General features: G+C 57.2%; 1 protein-coding gene across 4 annotated transcripts; it reads right to left on the bottom strand.

Moving 5' to 3' along the window:
• Nucleotides 1-1,507: 1,507 nt before the first annotated feature.
• On the bottom strand, nt 1,508-16,409 carry R3HCC1L (R3H domain and coiled-coil containing 1 like). Of its 4 annotated transcripts, none has more exons than XM_027908565.1 (7): nt 16,406-16,409; nt 6,466-7,435; nt 2,794-2,969; nt 2,609-2,679; nt 2,404-2,499; nt 2,099-2,239; nt 1,508-1,922 (listed from the first exon to the last, which is right to left on the bottom strand). In XM_027908565.1, exons 2-7 carry the CDS (start codon nt 7,393-7,395, stop codon nt 1,867-1,869), a joined length of 1,470 nt encoding a protein of 489 aa, XP_027764366.1. In that variant the 5' UTR covers nt 7,396-7,435; nt 16,406-16,409; the 3' UTR covers nt 1,508-1,866. The 4 variants fall into 4 exon arrangements, with proteins under 4 accessions (XP_027764366.1, XP_027764351.1, XP_027764372.1 ...); XM_027908550.1 differs by lacking the exon at nt 16,406-16,409 and adding an exon at nt 13,278-13,318 and having other exon boundaries at nt 6,466-7,904; XM_027908571.1 differs by lacking the exons at nt 6,466-7,435; nt 16,406-16,409 and adding exons at nt 7,669-7,904; nt 13,278-13,318.
• Between the last annotated feature and the right edge of the window lie 5,049 nt (nt 16,410-21,458).

Below are 21,458 nucleotides of genomic sequence, written 5' to 3'. Positions count from 1 at the left end.
AGGGCCACCAGCCCCTGGCTGTCTGCATGTGGTTGGCATCAAGCAGCTCTGGCTTGCCACCAGCGGTCCCCGCCATCCAGGGCACCCTGGCCCTGAACTAGCTAACCCTGTGCATGCAAAGGACCCCAGCCAGCTCTGTGGCAGCACGGGCCAGCAGCCAGCCCACCAGCCACAGTATCTGCAGCCACCATGGGCTTTCCCAGACTGTCCTGGCAGCTTCCCAGCCATGGGAGCAGTGGTGAGGCCACTCTGCCTCCCAAAGCCATTGTTCCTGGGCACAGGGTGGGAACAGGGCACATCATGCCCTTTCTCTCTGTGTTTCTTTCCCATGTGGTTTCTCTCTTTTTTTTTTTTTTTTTTTTTTTTTTTTTTTTTTTTTTTTTTTTTTTTTTTTTTTTTTTTTTTTTTTTTTTTATAATAGCAGAAAAGGGAATGTCACCAGCCCACTCTGTACTGCCTGTTCCCCAGCGAGCCAGCCACTGGGTAATGCCACCCCTCTGCTTGGACACCTCTGCCCATCCCTTACCTCATTGGCAGGCACCAGCCCAGGGTGGGGGGCTATCAGCATCCACCTTGGCCCAGGACAGACCAGGCTGCCCCCACACGTGATGGTCCCTGCACGTGGAGGAGCTGCTGGGGACAGCGGTGACGCACTGGGGTGGCCTGAGGCCAGAGACCGTGGCAAGGCACGTGCTGGAGAGAGGCTCACTCGGCCGGGGTCAGGGTTTGAGGGATGCCGGATGGCGGGGAGGATGTTTTCCACATGAGAGCAGCTTTGCGCCCTGAAATTTCCACTGGCCAAGCCACAAGCATCCGGGAACGGCGGCTGAGATGGCTCCCAGCTGGCAGCGCTGCTGGACGGTGCAGGGGCAGGCAGCCACCGCCACGGGGTTGTGACCAGCTCCACTGCTGCCAAGCTGGGGGACAGCCAGGGGACACGAGGCAGCCACATGAGCCCTTCAGCAACCAAAAACATGCAAACTGCTCGCAGGGGTGTCAGAAAAGCATCATCCCCATCCTTGCCTCCTGTGAAGGGCCCCAAAGTCAAGGCCCTGAGAGTGTGCAGCGCTACAGGGCAGGAATGCTGGGGCACACAGAGCTGTTTTTCAGATGCTGAGAGACGATGCAAAGCAGAGGAGCCAAAGGCAGGTCCCAGCCACTGGCCTCCACCCTGGGGCGGGGCAGGAAGCCCCCAGCCCACCATGGCTGGCAGAGTGGCCACATCACAGCCCCGTGCAGGGCCAGGAACGTGGCCCTACCCGTGTTCTGACAAGGGCCCTGCTGTTCAGGGCCACAGCTGCTCCGCGGAAGTAAACAGAGATCCTGCCAGCACATTCCTGCCTGCCGCCCTGCCCGATCCCTCCTGCCTGCACATCCCCCCTCCCCACTGGGGACACCCACCACCCGGGAGGGGTGGACATTCCCAGGCGCCCCCAGCATGCATACCTTTCTCCGGTACGAAGGAAACGGGAGCCACAACCAACCCAAGCAAATAAAATATATGGTATTTATTAGCAAAATAAAGGAGAGAAACTCTCATTCATAAGGCCCTGCCAGGTGGCCAGGGCTACAGCTCTCCTGCTCTCTGATGAGTTCCCTGCATCCCCCTCCTGTTCCCACTGCAGCTGGCAGCCCCGGGGATCCTGCCCGGGGTAGGGTGGGCAGTGATGTCTGATGGCAACAGCATTCCCACAGCAACAATCCCGCACACGTCCCACTCAGCCCTTTTGGTGGAACCGCCCGATGCTTTTGGATGTGGTGCAGGATCTGTCCCAGCTCTGAGATACAGAGTGCCCTGCCTGCCTACAGACGGGCCCAGGCACCTCAGGGGGGTTTCCAGTGGGGCTGAAAGTGCAGCCTCCTGGCTCAGTCCCGGCCCTCCCAGGCATCCTCCCGCTGCTTGTTCTCCAGGCGCTTCCTCTCTGCAAAGACAAAAGGGTTAATTCCATGTCCCCATCACCCCACAGCTACACACTTCCTCGTGGAAGTGGCTGGAGTCCACCATGGTGCACTCCCTCCCACTCAGCACCCTGTGAGAAGGGGCATCCACAAGGAGGGCCTCCCCATACTGCAGCCCCTCCAGGCATTCAAAACTCACCTTGAGCTTCTTGCAGCTTCCTCCGCTCTGCATCTCGCTGGGCTGGAGTCTGGTTGCTGCGTACCCCAAGGGCACCGATCACCAGCCGCCTGGCCAGGACAGCTGATGTTTCAGGGCGCTCCTTGGCTGGCTGCAGGTACTCTGTGAAAGTGAAGATTGGGGACATCTGTGGGGCATCCTGGGAGGGACGGAGCAGCTGACGTGGCTGCAGAGCCGTGCTGGCTGCCCTGTCCCTCCCCAGTTATCAGGATGATGTTGCAGCACAAGCACGATGGCACAAGCTGGCCCAGGGCACCATCACTCACCAGCATATGCCCTGGCTTTGGCTTTAGAGGCGCGGGTGCCCTGGGAGAGCGGCCGCGTCTTCACCATCAGGTGCTTGGTGCTGAGGGCATCATGTGCTGCAGGGAGAGAGCAGCAAGTTCAGGTGCAGCATCAGTCCTATGCCCAGGATCCAGCTGCAGGAGAGGGATGCCTCCCCTCTGCCCACACCCAAACCAGGAGCAGTACCTGTTATGGGGCTGGAGAAGATGCCCAGGGCGTGCGTATCGTCCACCCATTTAATATCAAAGCCCTTTTTCCTGCCAAAGAGAGGGAAGGTTAGCAAGGCACTGGCACCTGGTGAGCGTGGGTCTGGAGCATAGCCCAGGCAGGGAACCTCAGCACCAGGGACACAGCATTTCTGGCAGACTCACTGATAGCTGCAGAAGACACGCATTAGGTCCTCAGTGCGGAAATCCGAGGGGAAGTCGTAGATCTCAATGACATGGGGCAGCTCATCATCGCTGATGTCTGGAGCAGTGGGTTCAGCCCTGTAGTAGTCGAAGCGGGGTGACTGCAGGTTCTCCTGGTGCTTCTCACCCCCTGAGAGCTGCAGTGGTAGGAAAGGCACAGCACTGAGCAACCCATGCCCACCTACCCCACAGCAGTTCCCAATCCATGGCAAGCACTCCCCAGAAAGTGGCCCAGCCCCCTGAACCCCATCCCAGCATTGCAGATGGATTCGTGGCATTGAGAACTAGGAGTTATTGACTAGCATTCTCATGCCATGCACTTGCTTTTCCCATTACCAGCATCTCTTCACTTGCCACACTCTGTGGCTCTGCCAGGGGCACAGTAGGAATGGCAGGGGTGAAACAGTGCATGCACTTCCAAGCACACCCCTCCTTCCACAGTGATGTGATGACCTGAAATACTTCTAGGGAAGAACAAGGAGCAGCACAGCAATGCCAGGAGGAAAGACTGATGTCTGCCTGCCACATGAAAGCACCAGGCTTAGCATGACCTGGCTGCATGGAGCAGCCCATCAGCACCCCAGATGCCAAAATGAAAAGCCAGCACTCCCCTGAAGAGCAAGTTCTGGTGGTTAATCACCTGTGCAGCTAAAAATTTACTCTTATTTCTCATTTGAATTTGTCTGACTTCACTTTTCACCTGGCAGTTCTTGTTCTGCCTCTCTACTGGATTAAAGAACCCTCAGTTCCTGGTCCCTTCCCTGTGACAGCACTTACTAATGTTATCAAGTCCCTTCTCAATCTTCTTCTTGCTAAGCTAAATGGGTTGTGTGCCTGTAGCATCTCACAATGGGGCACTTTCTCCAGCCCTAAAAGATGACAGTTGTAGCACTTTTCTACCTCGCCCATTGTTCATCCTTTATTTTAAAACACGAGCAGCAGCCTCTCACTGCCACAGTACAGAGATGCAGCCAGCCCCTATCTCCCTCCATCTCACAGCACCAGTGCCGGTAGGCCACTCTGCATCAACTCCTGCCCAGTGGGCCATCCTGCATTGCTTGCTGCACCCCTGCAGCTGAGACACCAGACAGGTGCCATCCAAAGCTGCTGACAGCTCCCCTGTTCCCCCTGGAGCGTGGGGCTGGCATGGTGCCAGGAAACAGGTACATAACTCAGCCAGGTTCCCAGCCTGATCCCCTGAGCGATCATAGTGGAGCACACCACGGCTGCAAGGTTAGAGTCCATAAATCCCAGCCAGCTCAGTCGATAAAAAGTGCTCATTCCGACAATTTTATGGGAAAGATGGATTCATGGCAGGTGAAGGAGTGCTGCCAGGACGGCTGGATGCTCGCGGAGGGTAGAGCTGAGTTATGGAGCTCACGGGACAGGCCAGCCCTGTCGGCAGAGCCACCTGCCGCACCATCACCCCCGTGCTGGGCAGCACACTCAGCAGGCACCCTGTGCCTGCTCAAGGTAGGCGAGGGAGCCATTCGCTGGCAGGATGAAGCCCTACAGTGCCGCTTGAGGGAGCAGAGCACTCGGGTAGCACCAGGCACCGGGAAGATGATTAGAGAGCAGGAGCGCAAAGTGCCGGAGCAGTCCTTGACCTTCACAAATCACCAAGTGTGGCGGGGCAGCAAGGACAGGAGCCGTCTGGCAGCAGGGCTCAACCACGCGGCAGGCAAGGCTCAACAGGTCCCCCGGCGCTGCCAGCCCCAGCATGCAGCACGCCTGCAGCTCCCCAGCTTCCCAGGGAGTGGGAACCAGGGTACAGCCCACGGTCCCGGCAGGCATCTTGGAAAGGTTCACTGATGACAGACAGATGACAGGGAAAATGAAGCCTGTCCATCACATCTCACTGCTCTCTAAAGATGCACCCTTGCCAGAACACGTTAGGGGGTTTGGTGGCTGCTCCTTTACACCACAGTCCCTGGCACACATGCACCGCAGCCCCCACCATGCCGCACTGGCTGATGGTGAGTCCACTGAGCCTGCAAGGAAATGGTCGCAGTACTTAATTACTCTCTGTGTTGAAACTGATTTCTGCTCTGAATTTGTCTGGTTTCAGCTTCCAGCCAATGGCACTCACTACAGTATTTTTTTCCTGCTAGATTAAAGAGCCATCCGCTATCAGAAATCTCTCCTCCACACAGAACGTCATAAATCTTGCTCTCTGCTGGCTATCTGCATCGCATAAGGATTTGGTTACAAGGAAGACGCTACTAATTCTCTTCTCCTTTTTGTTAATTAACAACAACTCCATCTCCTTGAGAGCCTGTACCCTCCCAGAGCAGCCACATCCCCCTGCCGAGAGTTCAGAGGGCTCAGGAAGCACCAGAATCCACATGGAAATTGGCAGGGGACAAGGATGGCAACTTTTAATTGATAAATTCCTATTTCAGGTTCTTTTTCACCCATTTTGCGAAGATCCCTGGAAAGCTCAAACTTGGCTCAGAGCTTGTGCGTGGGGGAGCTAATATGGATACTCCTTGAAGTACTGCACAGCACAACCTTGTCCACAGCATCCTTCAGCTGTGCCATAACACAGACTGTCCCTGACCTTCCTACTCCGAGGACAAAGCCATGTCTATGGCACCAGCCCACAGAAAGCCAGCACCACATGCAGCAGCTTCCTTTAGAGCAGCAATGCACCACAGCCATCCTAGCTCTGGGAGGGTGGGGGACCACAGCTGATGGGAGCACAGCCAGGCAAGGATGGGAGTACCCAATGCCCTTCCACATTCCCCCAGGCTGAGCCCTGTGTGCCCCATACACCTTCTCAGCACTACGCCAGGCTCAGAGAGGGCACACCAGCCCAAGGAAGGCCACGAGGACAAGATGAGTATCAGCGTACCCTAATAAGGCCGCTCTTGAGTTAATCTCCTCCCTTCACGGATGCTGTTATGGAGGCACCACCCACCACTTCACACCCTGCTTCCAGCCCGGGGTGGACAGACATTGGCTTTAAAAATATTAGCACTGTTTGTTACTTCAGGTACATTAATGTCATTCGGAAAATTACCGTTTTGACACTACTGATTTAAAATGCAATAAGGGATATCTAGTCTCATTGCAGAAGCTGAGCTTTCTTCATGAATGGCAGGAAAACAGTGTGGGTGCTGCTGCTAAGCAGCCAACTGTAGTAAATTCAGCTGCATGCATGCAGGAGGGAATGGTAATGAGCCACAGATGATTAAGAAGCCATAGTTTCGAGGAAACATCCCTTTGCTGTTTCAGTAGGAGCCCATACATGTCAGCCCATTTCTTTATCACCAACCCTGGTTTCATCAGGGTGTAGTTGCAGTTTACGGCACTCGAGCAGGTTTTACTGGGTGCACTTTAAGGACTATAAAGAGACAATCTCTCCAGCCTTCATCAGCACTGCAGGATAGGATGGGAACCTGCCAGGGGGCAAGGTGGAGGTCCCAGGTGTTTTGGCACCACGGGCAGCTCATGCCTTCAGGAATGGCTGGCGGTGACAGCAGGCAGCACAGCCAGGCTGACTGCATGCCCTGAATGCAGCCCACACACCCCTTCACTCACCCCAGAGAACACAGGAACAGACAACCCCCAGATCCCATTGGGCAGCAGTCACCCTGCAAATCCCCACAAACATTGGCTTGCAGGAAGTACCTCCTCCAGCAGGCGTGGATCCAGGCAGTCCCCATCATCATTGAACAGCACATCCCAGCTCTCCTCAGCACCTGGGCTAGCCTGGCTCAGAGTTCCAGCACCGGCACTGGTCTGTCCTTCATTTGGGGGACTGCTGTGGAGACCTCTCTCTTCCTTCTCAGCCTCCTGGGCGCACTGGTGCTTCTGCGGTGAACCAACATCCTCATCTGCCCCTGCCAGTTCCTTGGCCGAGGACGCCGGCAAGAGCCCCTCCACGCCATGGCATAGCAGTTCCAGGAGTGGTGAGGGCTCACAGTTCTCCAGAGGTGCTCCATTCCCTGGGCCACTCTCAGCCCCAGTGCTGTTGTCTGTGCAGGCAGAAGTGCTGCCCAATTCCTCTGCAGCAGCTACCAGACTGCTCTCCCCACCGAGACTCCCGGTACCAGTAGTGCTCTCCTTTGTGACAGACAGGAGCTGGGATGGGCTGCCCATGCCCTGCCCTGGGTTGCTCTCCCCTGGGAGTACTGGCACATGGCCTGTGCTACCCCTCAGGAACACAGGTTCACAGCTGGCTCCTGGTGCACACAAGGTGCTCTTTCCGGCAAGCTCAGCCATGTCTCCCCACCTTGCCCCTTCCTCTAACACCCCAGTGGCACAGCCCTCACTCTGTCCTGCCAGGAGAGAACCCTCCTTCTCCTTCTCCCTCTCCTCCTCCTGGGCTTTCAGAGCCAGTGTCTCCCTTGCCAACACGGGCACACTGCCCTGGTTGCCCACTCCTGCTGACTGCAAAACAGCCTCTCTCAGGCTCTGGGAGAGGTCCCCAGCTGGATCTGGGGTGCTGTCCCCCATGTGCTCCAACATGCCACTGAGTCCTGTCTGACAAACCAGTGCTGGACTAGCGTCAGGTGTTGGGCTAGTGAGGTGATCCCCAGGCTTGGGGGTAGCCTTCATGGCCTCAGCCTGGGCACTCGGTGGGAATGGAAGATCAGTCCTTGTCATCTGGTGGCCACGGCTGAGCACTCCGAATCCTTCATCACGGGACGCTTTGTCCTGCCTGTCCCAGGGTTGGGCAACAGTTGGACCTGGGCATGGCTCACACATAGGGGGTGATGCCTCCAGGCTCTCCAGTGCAATGGGGCAGCTGCCTCCCGTCCTCTGGCACTGCCTGGCAGAGGCTGCCTGCAGCTCCTTCGTGGTAGCATCCACTTTGCTCTCCCTCCTTACCACTCTGTCTGCCTGAGTTCTGGCACGGGGGCTTCGCCTCTGCCCCTCGTCACTGCCCTGGCAAGAGTCCTGTGCCCGGCGGTTGTTCTCAGACTCCTGGCAGTGCCGGACCAGTGCACTGCGCGCTGCTTGTGCCTCTCTCTCCCGTCGTGCTTTGGGCACATAGAGGGCCATGTCAGGCTTCCTGCGGCGCGGCCGGCTGCCCTCTGCCTCCTGCTGCATGGTGCCACCACTGCCTGCCAAGGAGAGACAGTGTCACTGCCCTGCCCATGTCCCAGTGGTCCCACAGCTGAGTGCACAGTGAGCAGTCCCTGCCTGGGTCAGAGCTGGGGTCCCAGCCCAGCACCCACCCTTGCTCCCCCAGCAGCTGCACGCAGTGATGGATTGTGAAGCCCTAATGCTGCCCCACGGTAGCATATCTGCAAATGGGGTTTGGCACCTGGAGCACCCCACAGCCCTACACACCCCCTACAGCCTCTGGTGGGGTGTGTCAGGCTCGGGAGAAGTAGGGAAACGCTGTCAGCATCACTGAGGCACCTGCCCTCCTCTGGCAGCTGCTACCTGGGACCCTCCAGCCCAAAGGGCCAACATCTGCAGCCAAAGCATAACATAGAGACCATGCACTACTCATGCATCAAAAACCACAGAGAAGCCTGCGGTAGTCACAGAATACCAGAAACCAATCCCCAGCCCAGGGATGCCCTAGTGTGGTACCACGGCTGCCACCCTGGCACACTGCAGCCCTGCTCACCTGCTGCCCCATCCCAACAAAGATTTATTTTTCATCATCTTTGGCAGAAGCAGGCACACCGCAAGCGGCCAGGCCCCCCTGCCCCAATAAATATGCATCAGACAGGGTTTATGGAGACGGATGGTGCTGGGGGCTGCACTGTGGTTGAGGGGAAGGCAGAGTGGGGCTGGGCCGGGGTGCCGTGATTAATCACTGCCCACTCCGTTTAGGGGGATTCATCACGGGCCACTGTCAGGTAAATCACTGGAAAAACACCTCTTCAGTAATTAATGTGAAGTGACGGATGGACAGCCCCTGGGCCCATTAATCTGGACCATCAGCGCCGACCGAGATTATGAATGTCAGGATGCATAAACTGCCGGCAGATCAATAGGGCCAGGAACCCATCCAAGGCTCTCATTTCCGAGGCACCTCCGGTACATTAGCCTCCCCTCCACGGAGCCCCTGACCAAGGCGCGAATGCTCTCCGTGGCCCCTCACCGAGAGCCAGAAGCGGTGCCAGGAAGGCAAGGGGAGGCCAACCACTGGCTGGAAAGTGGCTGGGGCTGCCCATGCCACACAGCATCATCCACTCTTCCTGATGCATGGACAGAAGGTTGCCTTGGCATGACAGATGAGTCTCTCATGGCTCTCTGGAAACCGCTGGAAAAGCCCGAGTAGGCAGTACCCCCCGGCATGACCGCGGCGCCTGCGCCTCGTGCCGCGGAGGTGGGCAGGAACACAAGGTGCAGGCACGGGCGCCGCGGTGATGCTGGGCACCATCCCAGGGCTGCCCCAATCATTTTTCTGTCTCCGCAGCTCTTGTCATTTTCCCCCCCCTTTTTGATACACTAATTTTGCTGGCAGAACGATCCCCTTTATCTTTATCGACCGCAAGAAAGGAACGTATCCTACAAACCTTCCAAGGTCTGGATTAGTCATTTTTCAACACCGAAGCATTATACATTTTCTTACCGAGTGGCAGCCCGGATGCTGGAGGGGAGGGGGCACTGGAAGCCCCCTCAGCATCACCACTTCCAACCACAGAGAGCTTCCAACTAAGTTGAAGCATGTTCTGCTAAAGGACTTTTCCCAGCCAAGCCCAGAGCCTCAGCCCATGGCACATCACCAAATGCCTTGGGGGCACCAGTGATCTCTCCAGGCTCTGCTTCCCAAGAATTTCCAGCACGGGAGGCAACCAGGAGCAGCACTGCTCCACGCACATCCCATGTCACCTCCAAGAATAGCCTTCCTGCTCTGCAGGATTTATGGGCTCCTCGAAAGCTTGTCATTCACCTTGCCTCACCCTCCAAAGCAGATGGTGCAGCATTAGCCAGACGGCTGGTGCTGGGAGCATCCTCTCCCCACATATCTTTGCCTCTACCTGCCTCACACTGCTGGGGAAGAGCCACTTCTCCCAGCCTGGGAAGAAGCACGGCAAGGTGGTAGATGACCCACATCAGCAGGGATGCTGCAGCACTTTGTTTTTTCCCCACAGGGCAGCACAGCTCCTGCCCCCAGCCTATTACACACTTCATCGATGCCACAGCCACGGGTCGGCACCGACATATTTCATGCTCTGGGAGGCAGAGCAATGGCCCTGGCTTTGGGTCTCATTCACACCATGCTGGGCAGAGCAACCCTCCCACTTCCAAAGTCCGAGACCAAGCTTGCCCTACAAACTCCGGCAAGAATGGGCAGCACGTCCCCAAAAAGGCCTGTGCTGACCCAGATGTTGTCCTGCTTTGTGGAGTCAACTAGCAAAACAGATCAGCATTGTGGTAGCAAGCAAGGAAAGGCAACGGTACCATGGTAAAAGTGATGGGTGTGCTGCCCAGCTGCCTGGCAAGCAAAACCCACCAGCCCAGCACAGCATAGTCTGGCACGGCCAGGAGAATGCTAGAGCATCAGCAAGGTGGCAGCCAAAGCTCCCTGCACGTACAGGCTTCCCTCGCACTGTTCCCAGGAACATGCTGCTCATGCTGCTTGTGGGGAGCTTATGCTCCTGGCACTGTTTAAGAGGTCTCAGCCAGCTACCCAGTCGATGTGCCAGCCTGTGTTTCTCCTCTAGCAACCATCTGCAGCACACACGGGCAGCGTTTTCTCCCTGATTTCTCTATCCTTCCGGGGAAGGACCCCACAGACAAGAGCAAGACAGGACTAGCTATGTCACAGATCCTGCTTCCCAATGCATAGCGCACTGCTGAGAACCTCCATCATCTGCATCCCTGCCTGGCACGTGAAGACATCTACATTGCGGCTCCGACAGCAAAGCCGGGGGTCCTGCCACCTTCTCCTGCCGGGATGCTGGCCAAAGTCCTGTTCAGGCAACCTGGGAACAGGCATGGATGCTGGGCTGTGGGGCTCTTATGGAGCATGCCAGTTCCCAGAGAAGTTTCAGTGCCATGCAGCACCCTCTCAGCAGGCTGCCGCATTTCCTGGCAGGGAGCTGTATTTTTAGCTTTCGAGGTTTCTAATTCCACTCAATCCATATTCCCATCGATAGAGTAGATAACCTTAAAGCCTTGACAGTGAACAGGGATGGCAATAGTGGGGGATCAGGAGCCTTGGGAGACCTCATGCAGCCTTGACATGCAGCTCGCACACCACAATGTCACTCTTTACAGCCTGCAGCAGATTGGGCTCTTTGAAGGGGAAAAAAAATAACTATAATAACAAGATTAATAAAAAGGCAGGTACAAGGAGAGTCTAAACAGCTCCGCTGGGGAACCCGCTGCTCGCAGGACTCATCCCATGCCAGGCACGTGCCATGGCACACTCATCTACTGCACCAATACCAGCACACGGTAGCCTAGCTAAGGATTGTGAGAAGTTCTGGCTACCCTGCACCTCCCCTGCTCTCAGCAGAGCTCCAGCCCAGGTCACCCAGCTCAATAGCAGGTGACGGCGACAGGGAAGTCACCCAGCTCAATAGCAGGTGAGGGAGACAGAGCAAAGGCAAGAACACAAAGCCACTGTTATGAGGCAAAGCAAAGTGCTTCAAGGAGCAAAGAACTGCATCCCATCCAATGTCTGCCTGCAGCCCCACGGGATTTAAGACGTCGCTGTCCCCTGATGCCAGGAGAAAGATGCACTCCAGTAGCCACAACAAACACTGGCTACGTGAGGAGGTGGCAAAGGTGGCAAAGGCGCTGAGAAAGAGAGATTTCAATCGTGCCTTTCATCTGCAATACTCTTAGGAGATACCTAGAACAGATGCTCTTAGGAGATACCTGGAACAAGAAAACAGGAACATTCCAGACAGAAAGCTGATTTGTAAGTCAATAGTGTCCCCTCACAGCTGCAGGGGGAAAAAGGGACAACAAACAAGCAAAAGGAGTTAACAACCAGAGCACTAAGGGGAATACAAAGGACTTTACAAATATACCCAGGCAGAATCAGCACAAAAGTGAAAAGGTCTATTAATAAACAAGTAGGGAGAGAAAATTAATGATGGCTCAAAAATAAAGATGACTCAAAAGGGAAAAATCACTGGGTTTAACCAGAAAAATGCAAATGAGGCAGAGGCGTCGCAAAAACAGCTGCAGGGAAAGCAAAACCAGCATCTCCACATAGACATAATCACCTGGCCAGCACGGCCGGTGTGGGGATGAACCTATTAACCTGCTGACACACAGTGCTGAGGAGAAACCAGGGCCTTGGTGATGGTAGAGCAAATCAGCCACTAATTTTCTGTGCAAGAAAGGACAACAAAACCAGAGCCAGGCACAGGATAAACCCTGTTCCTATCCCTAGTGGAGAACAAAACTGGCAGGTGAAGGAGCCTGCATACCCACCGCAATGGGCTTCTGAATGATGTATGCTGGCTTGTCCAGAAGAGTTATTTCAGAAGAACTGCTGGGCAAGAGACAACTTAGCTGAAGTTTCAGGGGTATCATTTTATACCAGCTCCCAAATTTTCACTTAAATAATGAATTGTAATTAAATGTGAAAATTGTGCAGATGAAACTGAGCAGAGAGTTGTTGCAAACACCTTCCAGAGCAGATACATCATTCAAAGGATCCAAGAAATGTAACCAGGAAGCAAAGCCAGACTCAGCCTGAGAAAATGAAAGTAAAATAACCCAAAGCAGCTACTCAGAGGGCAAGAGCAGCCTGGAAAGCAAGGCCCAGAGCCACACAGTGCACTCAGACCAGAAAGCAAGACCACCCCAAAATGTGCAAGGGGCAGAATCTGACCCCCAGCATCATGCCGTGAGCCACGCCAGAGCATGTGACACCATCACAACAGGCAGCACACAAAGCCTCCCAGGTGGCATGTAGCATGAAGGATGGAGGGCCGGGGGCAGGCAAGCAGCCATGAGAAACAGCGTCCAGCACTTGTGAGCACCAGACGTGCTTTATAAGGCATGGGAGCCTGGCACACTGAGCACCCAGGGATATGTGCAACTCCCCCGCACTCAAGGGCTGAACGCTGCCGGCATCACCCTGGGACTCTGCACAGTGGGGAGAGTTACGGGGTCTGCAACGTGCCATGTTATCCGGGTATGCCAGGGGCTGCAAGCCAGCAGGCTGGGGGAGATGGGACTTCAGGTGGGGGATCAGGGCTAGGGCAGGGCGTGGGTGACACGGCTAGGAGAGGGGTTGGGGAACAAGGCTGGGAGAGAGAGTGGGATTGAGGCCTGGGAGAAGGGATGGGGGTCGAGGCCGGGAGAAGGGATGGGGGTCAGGGCTAGGACAGGGGATAAGGATCATGGCTGGGACAGCAGAGTAGAGAAGAGGAGGGCAGAAGCACAGCGTGCAGTGCCAGGACCGGGCAGGGTGCCCACCCCGGGCTGCCGTGCCCCCGTCCCGAGAGCCCCGCCGGGCCGTGCCGGGCCGTACCGGGCCGTGCCGCCCGCCAGGCCGCCGCCGTTACCAATGGCCGCGCCGGGTCCCCGCCGCTCAGCTCCGCTCCGCTCCGCCGCTTCCGCCGCGCCGGGCCCGCCCCGCCGTGGGGAGCGCCGGGACCTGTAGTGCGGCTCCGGCTCCGCCCCGCGCCCCGGGCCGCCGCTCCTCCCCCACGCCCGTGGGCACAGGGGCCGCCGACGGCCCGCACGGTCCTCTGCGAGTCCCCGCGGGCAGCCTCGGTGCCACGGCAGCCCGTCCTCCCCCGGCACCGCCCGGCAGCCGGAGGGAGGAGGCTAGTGGCTGGGAGGGTGGCGGACACAGGGCTGCAGGAGGGAGAGCGACCCCCGCACCCGCACACGGGTGGGTCCCACGGAAGCTGCCGTTGGTCTCCCGTTACCGTTTAACGTCGCACGCCGGGCGGGAGCGGCGGCGCTCCCTGTGCCGGGGCAGACGTGGGGACACTGGGCTATGGGAGCGTTGGGCAAGCTGGTGCAGCCACCCTGGTTTGTTTGGCTGATGGACGGGGTGTCTCTGCGCACCCCCTATCCCAGGACCTGCTTCCTGGGGAGCCGAAGCTCTCCGATGCAATTCCCAAACACCTGTCTCCCAGCCAGCCTCATGGTGTGAGTACCAGAGAGGAGATGCCCCGAGAAGGAGGAATGTTCCATGGCGTACACACCACTGGGAGCAGGGCAGGCGGCAGCCAGCGCAGCTTCTGCAGCTCCCCAGGGGTTGTGCGGCTGCCGAGGGACAGGAGACTGGTCACGGGCCACCTTGGCAAGGTGCCACTGAGGCACTGAATGAGGCATCCATGCATGGGACTATGCCAAGCATCTTATCCCTCCTTAGGTGCGGCTACAAGGCTAGGACTGCTGATACTTGAGGTCTGGGATGCCCTGAAGTACTTGGATATTCCTGACTGCCCAGTGTGGGTCCCAGTACAGCCACACGGGCTCAGACTCAGATAGGTACAGTCATCCCACATCAAACACGTGTCCTTGTGCAGGACAAGGAAGGGTCATGCCAGGCATCCCCTGGGGAGCAGCCCCTGTCCCAGCCTGCTGTGCCACACAGGGGACCATGTTCCCTCTCGCAGGTAATCGATGGCAGCAGATCCTGATCGCTTTCATTATTATTATTTTCTTATGCATGTGCGCACAGGAGATTTATCGCCAGCTATGGAGGCAAAATCAATTATTCATGTTATAAATTAGAAAATGATTTATGTTTGTGGGAGGCCAAGCAGCGTGGAGCCCCTGGCCGCATGGGAGCTGGGTTTGTCTGGGAATGGCACCAGACACCCCCTGCCAGCACTTCCCTAGTTTCTCCATCCCTCCTGTGCTGTGGGTCTCCCACCCAGGGATGCCCCTATCCCATCACAGGCCCAGGGTGACCTGGGGATAGTGCCTGGCAGGGAGCACCCAGCCTCTCCCACTCTGTCAACCCTGGTGTGTGTGGACAGAGCCCGTAGAAGGCTGGGAACTGCAGTGGCCTGGTCACCCTGGCTGGTGCAGCAGGATGATGCTCCACAGCAGTTTCCATGGCAGCAGGAACACTGTGAGGTGTGGGATGCAGAAGGACCCCCTTGTTTTACTCCGCTGTAGACATCTTCTCATATCTCCTCTAGCCTCAGCCACTGTGTCCTTGTTCCTGTCTCCCTCGAGGGACACAGTGGTACCCTCCAGACCACCATCCATGGGGTTAGGGACCCATTGCACCGCTAACACCCCCATGCTCCCTGGGAAAGGGCAGATGGGTGAGGGCAAGGTAGTGATGTAAAGGCACCCCACCTGAACCAGTCCCTGAGGCCAGCAACCCTAGAGTGAGACTGTAGGGCTTTACTTGACCATGGCCCACCTTCTCCTGGGCTAGAGTGGTCTCAGGTGTCCTGGGAGTCTTCCACGGCATGAAGATCCCATGTCCTGAGCGCTAACTGGGGATCTGCACAAAGCAGGGTGGCACTGGGCTCCTACTGCTCCCAGTGCTGGGACAGGCAGTTCGTTGTTGCTGTCTGGTCTGCCCCCAGCCCAGCCATGCCCTCGGCACCCTGCCCAGCATCCCATGGCTCTGCATTGATGGTCCCAGCACCTCTGCCCAAAAACCCACTGCTCAGTGGGAGTGCATGTCGGGAGCCAGCCAGCCGCTCTCTGCTGATAGATGGGGTTATTCTTCCTTCTGAAGAGCCTTGATCTAAAGCTGCCATGTCTGAGCCTCCCAGGGGACAGCAGAGCAAGCTGGGAGTTGCTGCCTGGCTTTCCTTGTCTGTTCATCTGCAGCTACATCAGCTGGGGCCATGGGAAGATACAGGCTGAAAAGAGCAGCACAGGAGAGAAAGGAGCTGTTAGTAGCTCCAGGTCTGGGACTGATCTCAAATGAGCTGTGCATCCAGCTCGTGCTCACACAGCACCTCTGCGCTGGCCTGAGTCCTGGCCCTTAGGAAGGGAAGGAAAGATAGCATTGGGCAACCTCAGCCCTTCCTGAGCAGGCTTTTCTCTCTGAGCCTTGGAGCCTCCTCTCAGCCACCAGAGAGCCTGTCAGCCCCTATGACTCTCATTGCTCTCAGGGAGCTGAGAACTTGCTGGCTCAACACACACATGGAAGTGTCAGAGAGGCCAGGGGGTTTGGCTGCCCCTACCCAGCTCCTTGCCAGGATTTCAGCAGGAGGAACAGAGACAGCCAAGCATAGTCTGGGAACAGGGAACTACCTTGTCCTGGGGTACTGAGGCTGTTGCAGCCATGTTAGACCCCAGCCAGCCCTGGGGACCTTTTGGGACCACATGTATGAATGCTTTTGCCCCAAAGGGCCCAGACAACCTGGGAAGCTCCGAGAACTGCCAACAGGACCCAGGATGCCACCAAGTTGCAAGTAGCTGGGAAATGAATGAACCACATTCTGGGGCTGAGCCTTGCCTCTTGTACCTCACTGCACCCCGGTCCCAGGGAGTCCAGTGCTGGCTCGTGCTTGTGTGAGCATCCCTCTGATTTATTGCTGCAGAGCAAATTCTTACAGTGTTTTTGGCAGAGAAAATCTCTGGGGAGCTGCAAGGGGCATACAGGAACAACGGGGGAAATCTCCTGTCAGCTCCAGTGTGCTGGGCACACCCAGAGCACCCCACAGTCCTTGATCTCTCTCCCACGCCTGGCCAGGGAACACACTCAGTCCGTGGGGAGGGGACTGCAGAGCTCAGGGCTGGGGTGGATTAGATCTGCTTTGCATTATTGCACCAAACACCTGGGGACTCAGCAGCTCGTGACAGTGCTGTATAATGCAGGGAAGCAGGCGGTGGTGCGGGCAGACACCGGTGCAGCCAGCGGCTGGCAGGCAGGGAAGCGGTAGGGCCCCAGGAGTGTGGGTTGACTGTGAAGGGGGGAGCCAGGTTCTCTTGCTCCCTGTTCTCCTGCACATCGACAATGAATAGGCACAGAAGGCAGTGCTTGTGCTGCAGGAATCAATACTGCTCCAGGAGCGGCCCGGGTGCTCCTCCCCGCGCTCCCGCGGGGAGCCAGCCCCCAGCGTCTCTCCCTGAGCTACCGCTGTGGTCTCCTTCCTACTATTGCCTTCCCTTCCAGCACCCTGAGCAGGACCGTGCAGCAGCATGGGGTGGCCTGTGACAGTCCCAGGGCTGCGGAGCTTGCTAACCCAGGTAGCCTGGCTGTTTTGGGACACTGGGGGAACAAACAGGGGAAACCTCTTGGGAGGGATCCAGGTTTTATCCCAACTCGAGGTGGCCCCCGTTGGCACTCTCACAGCCTGCCTTGAAGGTACCATGGCGTCATCGCCAGCTCTGGGAAGCACAGTTGCTGTCAGGAGGCGATTTCTATCTGTCAGACAGTGCTCTGGAATGTTACAACTAGAAGCAGCTCTCGATCTCTCCCAGCACTGGCTGTGGCAGTGCTGCTGCATGCAGTGCCAGCTCTGCCCCATGGGAAAGAACCTGGCTGCTTTTGATAGATTTTAATTGATTCATCAATGGGATCCACTCGAAGCTGATAAATCTTTTAGGAGCCCTGGCAGAGGATGCTGAGCTGGGCAGGCTGGGCTTCCCTCTGCCTCCTTGTAGCTACTTGGCATCTCCGAAAGAGCTAGCTGCCCCAAGTGTGCACCAGTCCCATGGGTCCTGCCAGCACCTCCTGGCTGCCAGCAGCACCCCAGATTCCCCTGTAGCCTCTTTGCTTTTCCGCAGCTGGGGATTCTTCCTGGGAGGGCTATAGCACAGCCTGCTGAGACCTCCCAGCCAGGGAGCCCCATCCCAGTGCTGGGAAGGGACCCCATTGTCCTTGGCCAAGAAGAGCTGATGGTCCCTGACTCCATCGCAGCACCAGACACGCCCTTCCTTTGTCCTTCTGTCACCTCTCCTGGCATGGGATGGGGCAGTCCCCAGGCTGAGCACTAGTACAGGTGCATCTCCATACCAGTCATGGCTCTGGGATCCCAGAGGGACAAGTCCAGTCCATAGGACCATGTCCTACAGGGAGATGGAGGAATGGACTCACACCCCTACCCTGTGTCCCAGCAGGTAGGAGGGAAAGCAGGGACAGGGACTGCGAGGCAGGAGGCAAGCACAGGCGGATCCGGTTACAGGGTCAGAGAGATAGGCAGAGAACAGCAATGCAGCAAAAAGGGCTTTTAGTGATAATAAATAATTAACATTTCTAATGATGTCCCGGCGACAGGAAGAGTCCAAGCAAGGACCTGGGGGCACTGAGCACGGTGACAGGAGAGGCTGGGGACCATGCAGGGCCCAGGGAGGCTGTGCAGAGGCAGGGGCTGGGCTGTGAGAGAGCCAAAGGGCTGGGGCTCCCAGGGCAGGGGCTAGGCACCCCTGAGGCCCCCCTGGGTGAGCATTGTCTGGGGCCCAGCCTTCAGAACCTGCTGCTGGCAAGGGTGCAGTAAACCTGTGAGGAAGAGGACTGGAAGAGAAGATTAAACACACTTCAGAGTTGACCTGACCTCTGTGTTGATATTGCCTTCCCAGGGTTTCCCATGCCCAGTGAGTACCTGATAGGGTGTTGGTAGAAGGAGGAGACTGGGGAAGTGTGCTAGGAGGCAACAGCTCATAGGAAGCTGCCGGGATGGGTGACAATTGCCAGGTCACTACCAGCACTGGCACAAAGAGCCCCCCAGAGTGGGAGGTGTTCAGGGGACATGGGAACAGTGAGCTGGCCTGGGGTGCAGGACCTGAGAGGGCAGATGTCTACAGGCAAGACAGGAGGTTAGATACTGTGGGACAATGACAGGGAGGGGATAGCAGGGAGAAGAGGGACCAAGCAAGCAGCCAGCTGAGCATGGGAGTCCATCATTGCAAGCCACTGCACAACAGGCATGTAGACATGGGAAAGGCAAAAGCAATGCTAGGAGGAACAAGGAGAAGCATTTCTGGCAGGACTGAGGACCTGCTTACATCCCTGCATGGGCCCTGGGGGACCTGCCTGTGTTGGAGCCAGCCTGAGAGAGGATCAGAGGTGTGGCAGGGCTGCCAAGAGAGGCAGAGCCCAGAAAACCTGTGAAGGAAGGACAGCGGCTCGTGCCCAGCAGGCTGTGGGGAAACGGAGCACTCACTAAAAATACATCATCAGGGTGAACGCCAGGGAGGAGGAGAGCTATTTCAGCTAAAAGACAACATTAGCACAGGAACAACTGAGGATAAATTATCCATGAATACATTTAGGGTGGAAATTAGACCCTCAGAGCAGGGATGTCCCAGCACAGTCCCTGCAGAGGAGAAAGCAGTGCCAGGCAGGAGGCTTGGCAGCTGAGGGATCCCGCAGCATGCTGTGGTGACAGCACGTGCCCTCTCCCCGTGTCAAAAAGCAGCAGGGGTATGTGATGGGGTGCATGCCTATTGCTGCATGCACGTGTGAGTGCAGGTGTGTGTATGTGTGCATGGTCTGTGTGCACATTTGGGCAGCACGCTGTGTGCACAGGGAGGGTGTGCAGATGGGGTGGCTGCATGCAGGCTGTTGTATGTGTGCAGGTAGGTGCATGTGAGTGTGCTGACAGTGTGTGTATGCATGTGCTGTGCACCCACCAGGCTATGTACAGGTGTTTTGGCCTTCATGATGCTCTAGAAAGAGGAATGACAGTCCCAATGGAGTATCGTGGAGGTTAATGCCTTGAGTCAGCACCTCTGCTCACCTGCACCCTGTTTGTGTTGCACCGTCTGGAATTTGCTGGAGGGGACAGACTCATGGGTGCTCCAGCTGATCCTGGGTGGATTCCTGTCCTGCTCCCAGAGCAGTACTGTCCCTGCAAGAGCCATGGGGGTCATCTGGCACTTGCAGCAAACAGTCTTACCCTGCTTGGACACAGCACTAACAGCTTAACAGCCCTGTGACACCCCTCCACCTTTGCAGTGCAAGCAAGGGGCAGACTTCTCCCCAGCATCCTGCTCCCTTCTCTCCAGGGAGATCCTGGAGTGGCAGATGAGACACCATGCAGAGGGACAGGGAGTGTCAGGGCTGCCAGCTTCAAGGGGGTCCCCATTCCCTGGGAGCTGGGTCAGCATGGATGGGGCCCCAGGAACAAGGGCCAGGGAAAACTGAGGTATCTTTGTACTGGGGAGAGGATAAGGGAGGTCCCAGGTGTGCAAGGAGGTGGCTGCTGCTCACGCTGGCCCCCGCTCAGCAGAAGAGCCTCCCCCCGCACGCATGCAGCCCTCAGTGGAGCGCAGCAGCTCCCTTCCCCCAGCAGTGTGTCTGGCTGCTGCTCGCTCTAATTTCCTGTGCATTGTCCCCATCACCGCCGCCACCGCTCCCTGCGCATCCCCCCACGCACCACACAGCCAGGCTCCCTATGCCCCAGCGCCTGTGCCCTACCTCACCACTCTGCAGATGTCCCTGTGAACGTCCCCTCATATATCCCAGCTCATTTCACTGATGCTCCATGCTCCCTTCTGCAGCTCCTTCCAGAGACGCGTGTCCCACCCCTGAGTGCTTGCCCCACCATGTCCCCTGTGCAAGCACAACCAAAGGGGTGGGATGGAGACATCTGGGCCAGCACAGGGCCCACGGACTGTTGCAGGCCTGTCTCTTATGGCCATACAAAGCTGCCTGCTGTCTGCTCTTCTCCCTAGAGAAACATACTAGCCCAGCAGGGTGGCAGCATCCATGGGAATGGCACTGAGGAGCTCCAACAGCAGGTATTGGGGGGCACCTTGCAGACCCATAAGTGGAAAATCACTCCACCAGGTGCCAGTAGCATGGGCTGGGGGCTGCAGCATGCAGGGTCCTCCCAGCACTCGTGCCATGCTTGCACACTATGTGTGTGTACTCAGGGGTGCCATGGTGCGAGTACATCCCAGCTGACACGGCACGCGCACCTGCAGAGCCGCGTGTGCGCACACCACGCTGCGTGCCCAGCTGTGCCCATCGTGTGAGCACACCCATGTGTGCACATGGGTGTGCGGGTGCATGTGCACGGTGTGCTGGCATGCCAGCAGCCTTGCCTGTGTCTGCTGGTGGGTGTGCATGCGCTCACGGCCAGAGCCAAGCCCCCGCTGTCCTGGCGTGCTGGGTTTAGAGCCCCAGGGAGCCGGTGTGCCCAGTGCCATTCGCAGTCCTGGCATGCTCGAGCTGGCTTCCTGTCGGCGTGTGTGTGCTGTACCTGCCAGCCTCGGGGAGGGCGTTGGGAACCGGCTTGCAGTTTGTGCTCATAATTACCCAGGGGGTTACTAAACCTGGGACAAGCTAACAATTCAGCAGCAGGGGTGCTTGCCCTGAGCGCACATGCACGTGCCAGGCTGCAGCCAGGCACTGGCTGTGGGGCTGTGGACCACGGGCAGGCAAAGTGCATCTGCAGTTCTGGGGTGCACAAGGGCACACCAGCACAGCATTGCACATGTGTGGTGGTCCCACTGGCATCCCAGCTTAGTGGGCTTGCTTGGCACCCTGGCTCACCATGGCAAATGCAGAGGGCAGAGGTGATTCCTGCCCTATGGCAGTGCCCCACAGCAGGTTCCCTGTGCCTGGACACAATCATGCTGGCTATGAGAATCCTGCAGCAGGCAGTCACGCAGCAAGCCCGGTGCTCAGCGAGGCACCCTGCAAAAGGGGGTCATCAGAAATGAAATAAAGAGGTATTTGACAGCCACATGGAAGGACCTTTGTGGGAGACAATCACTGTGACTGGAGAGCTCTTGAATCCAGCAGGGAAAGAACCGGGAGCAACAGGCAGAAGCTGTAGCCAGACATGTTCAATGAGAAATAAGGG

The sequence above is a fragment of the Empidonax traillii genome, unplaced genomic scaffold (genome assembly GCF_003031625.1).
Source record: "Empidonax traillii isolate 1590-97213 ecotype Southwest subspecies unplaced genomic scaffold, ASM303162v1 scaffold27:size3997909, whole genome shotgun sequence".
NCBI lineage: Eukaryota > Metazoa > Chordata > Aves > Passeriformes > Tyrannidae > Empidonax > Empidonax traillii.
This window is presented reverse-complemented; position numbering and strand designations above follow the sequence as displayed.

Bases quoted from the DNA above. Each gene is read 5' to 3' on its own strand.
- R3HCC1L (XM_027908550.1), bottom strand. From the start codon at position 7,890: ATGCAGCAGGAGGCAGAGGGCAGCCGGCCGCGCCGCAGGAAGCCTGAC. The intron at 2,970-6,465 runs GTACTTCCTGCA...CTACCACTGCAG, and splicing joins ATCCACGCCTGCTGGAGGAG to CTCTCAGGGGGTGAGAAGCA. The intron at 2,500-2,608 runs GTACTGCTCCTG...CTCTCCCTGCAG, and splicing joins CTTCTCCAGCCCCATAACAG to CACATGATGCCCTCAGCACC.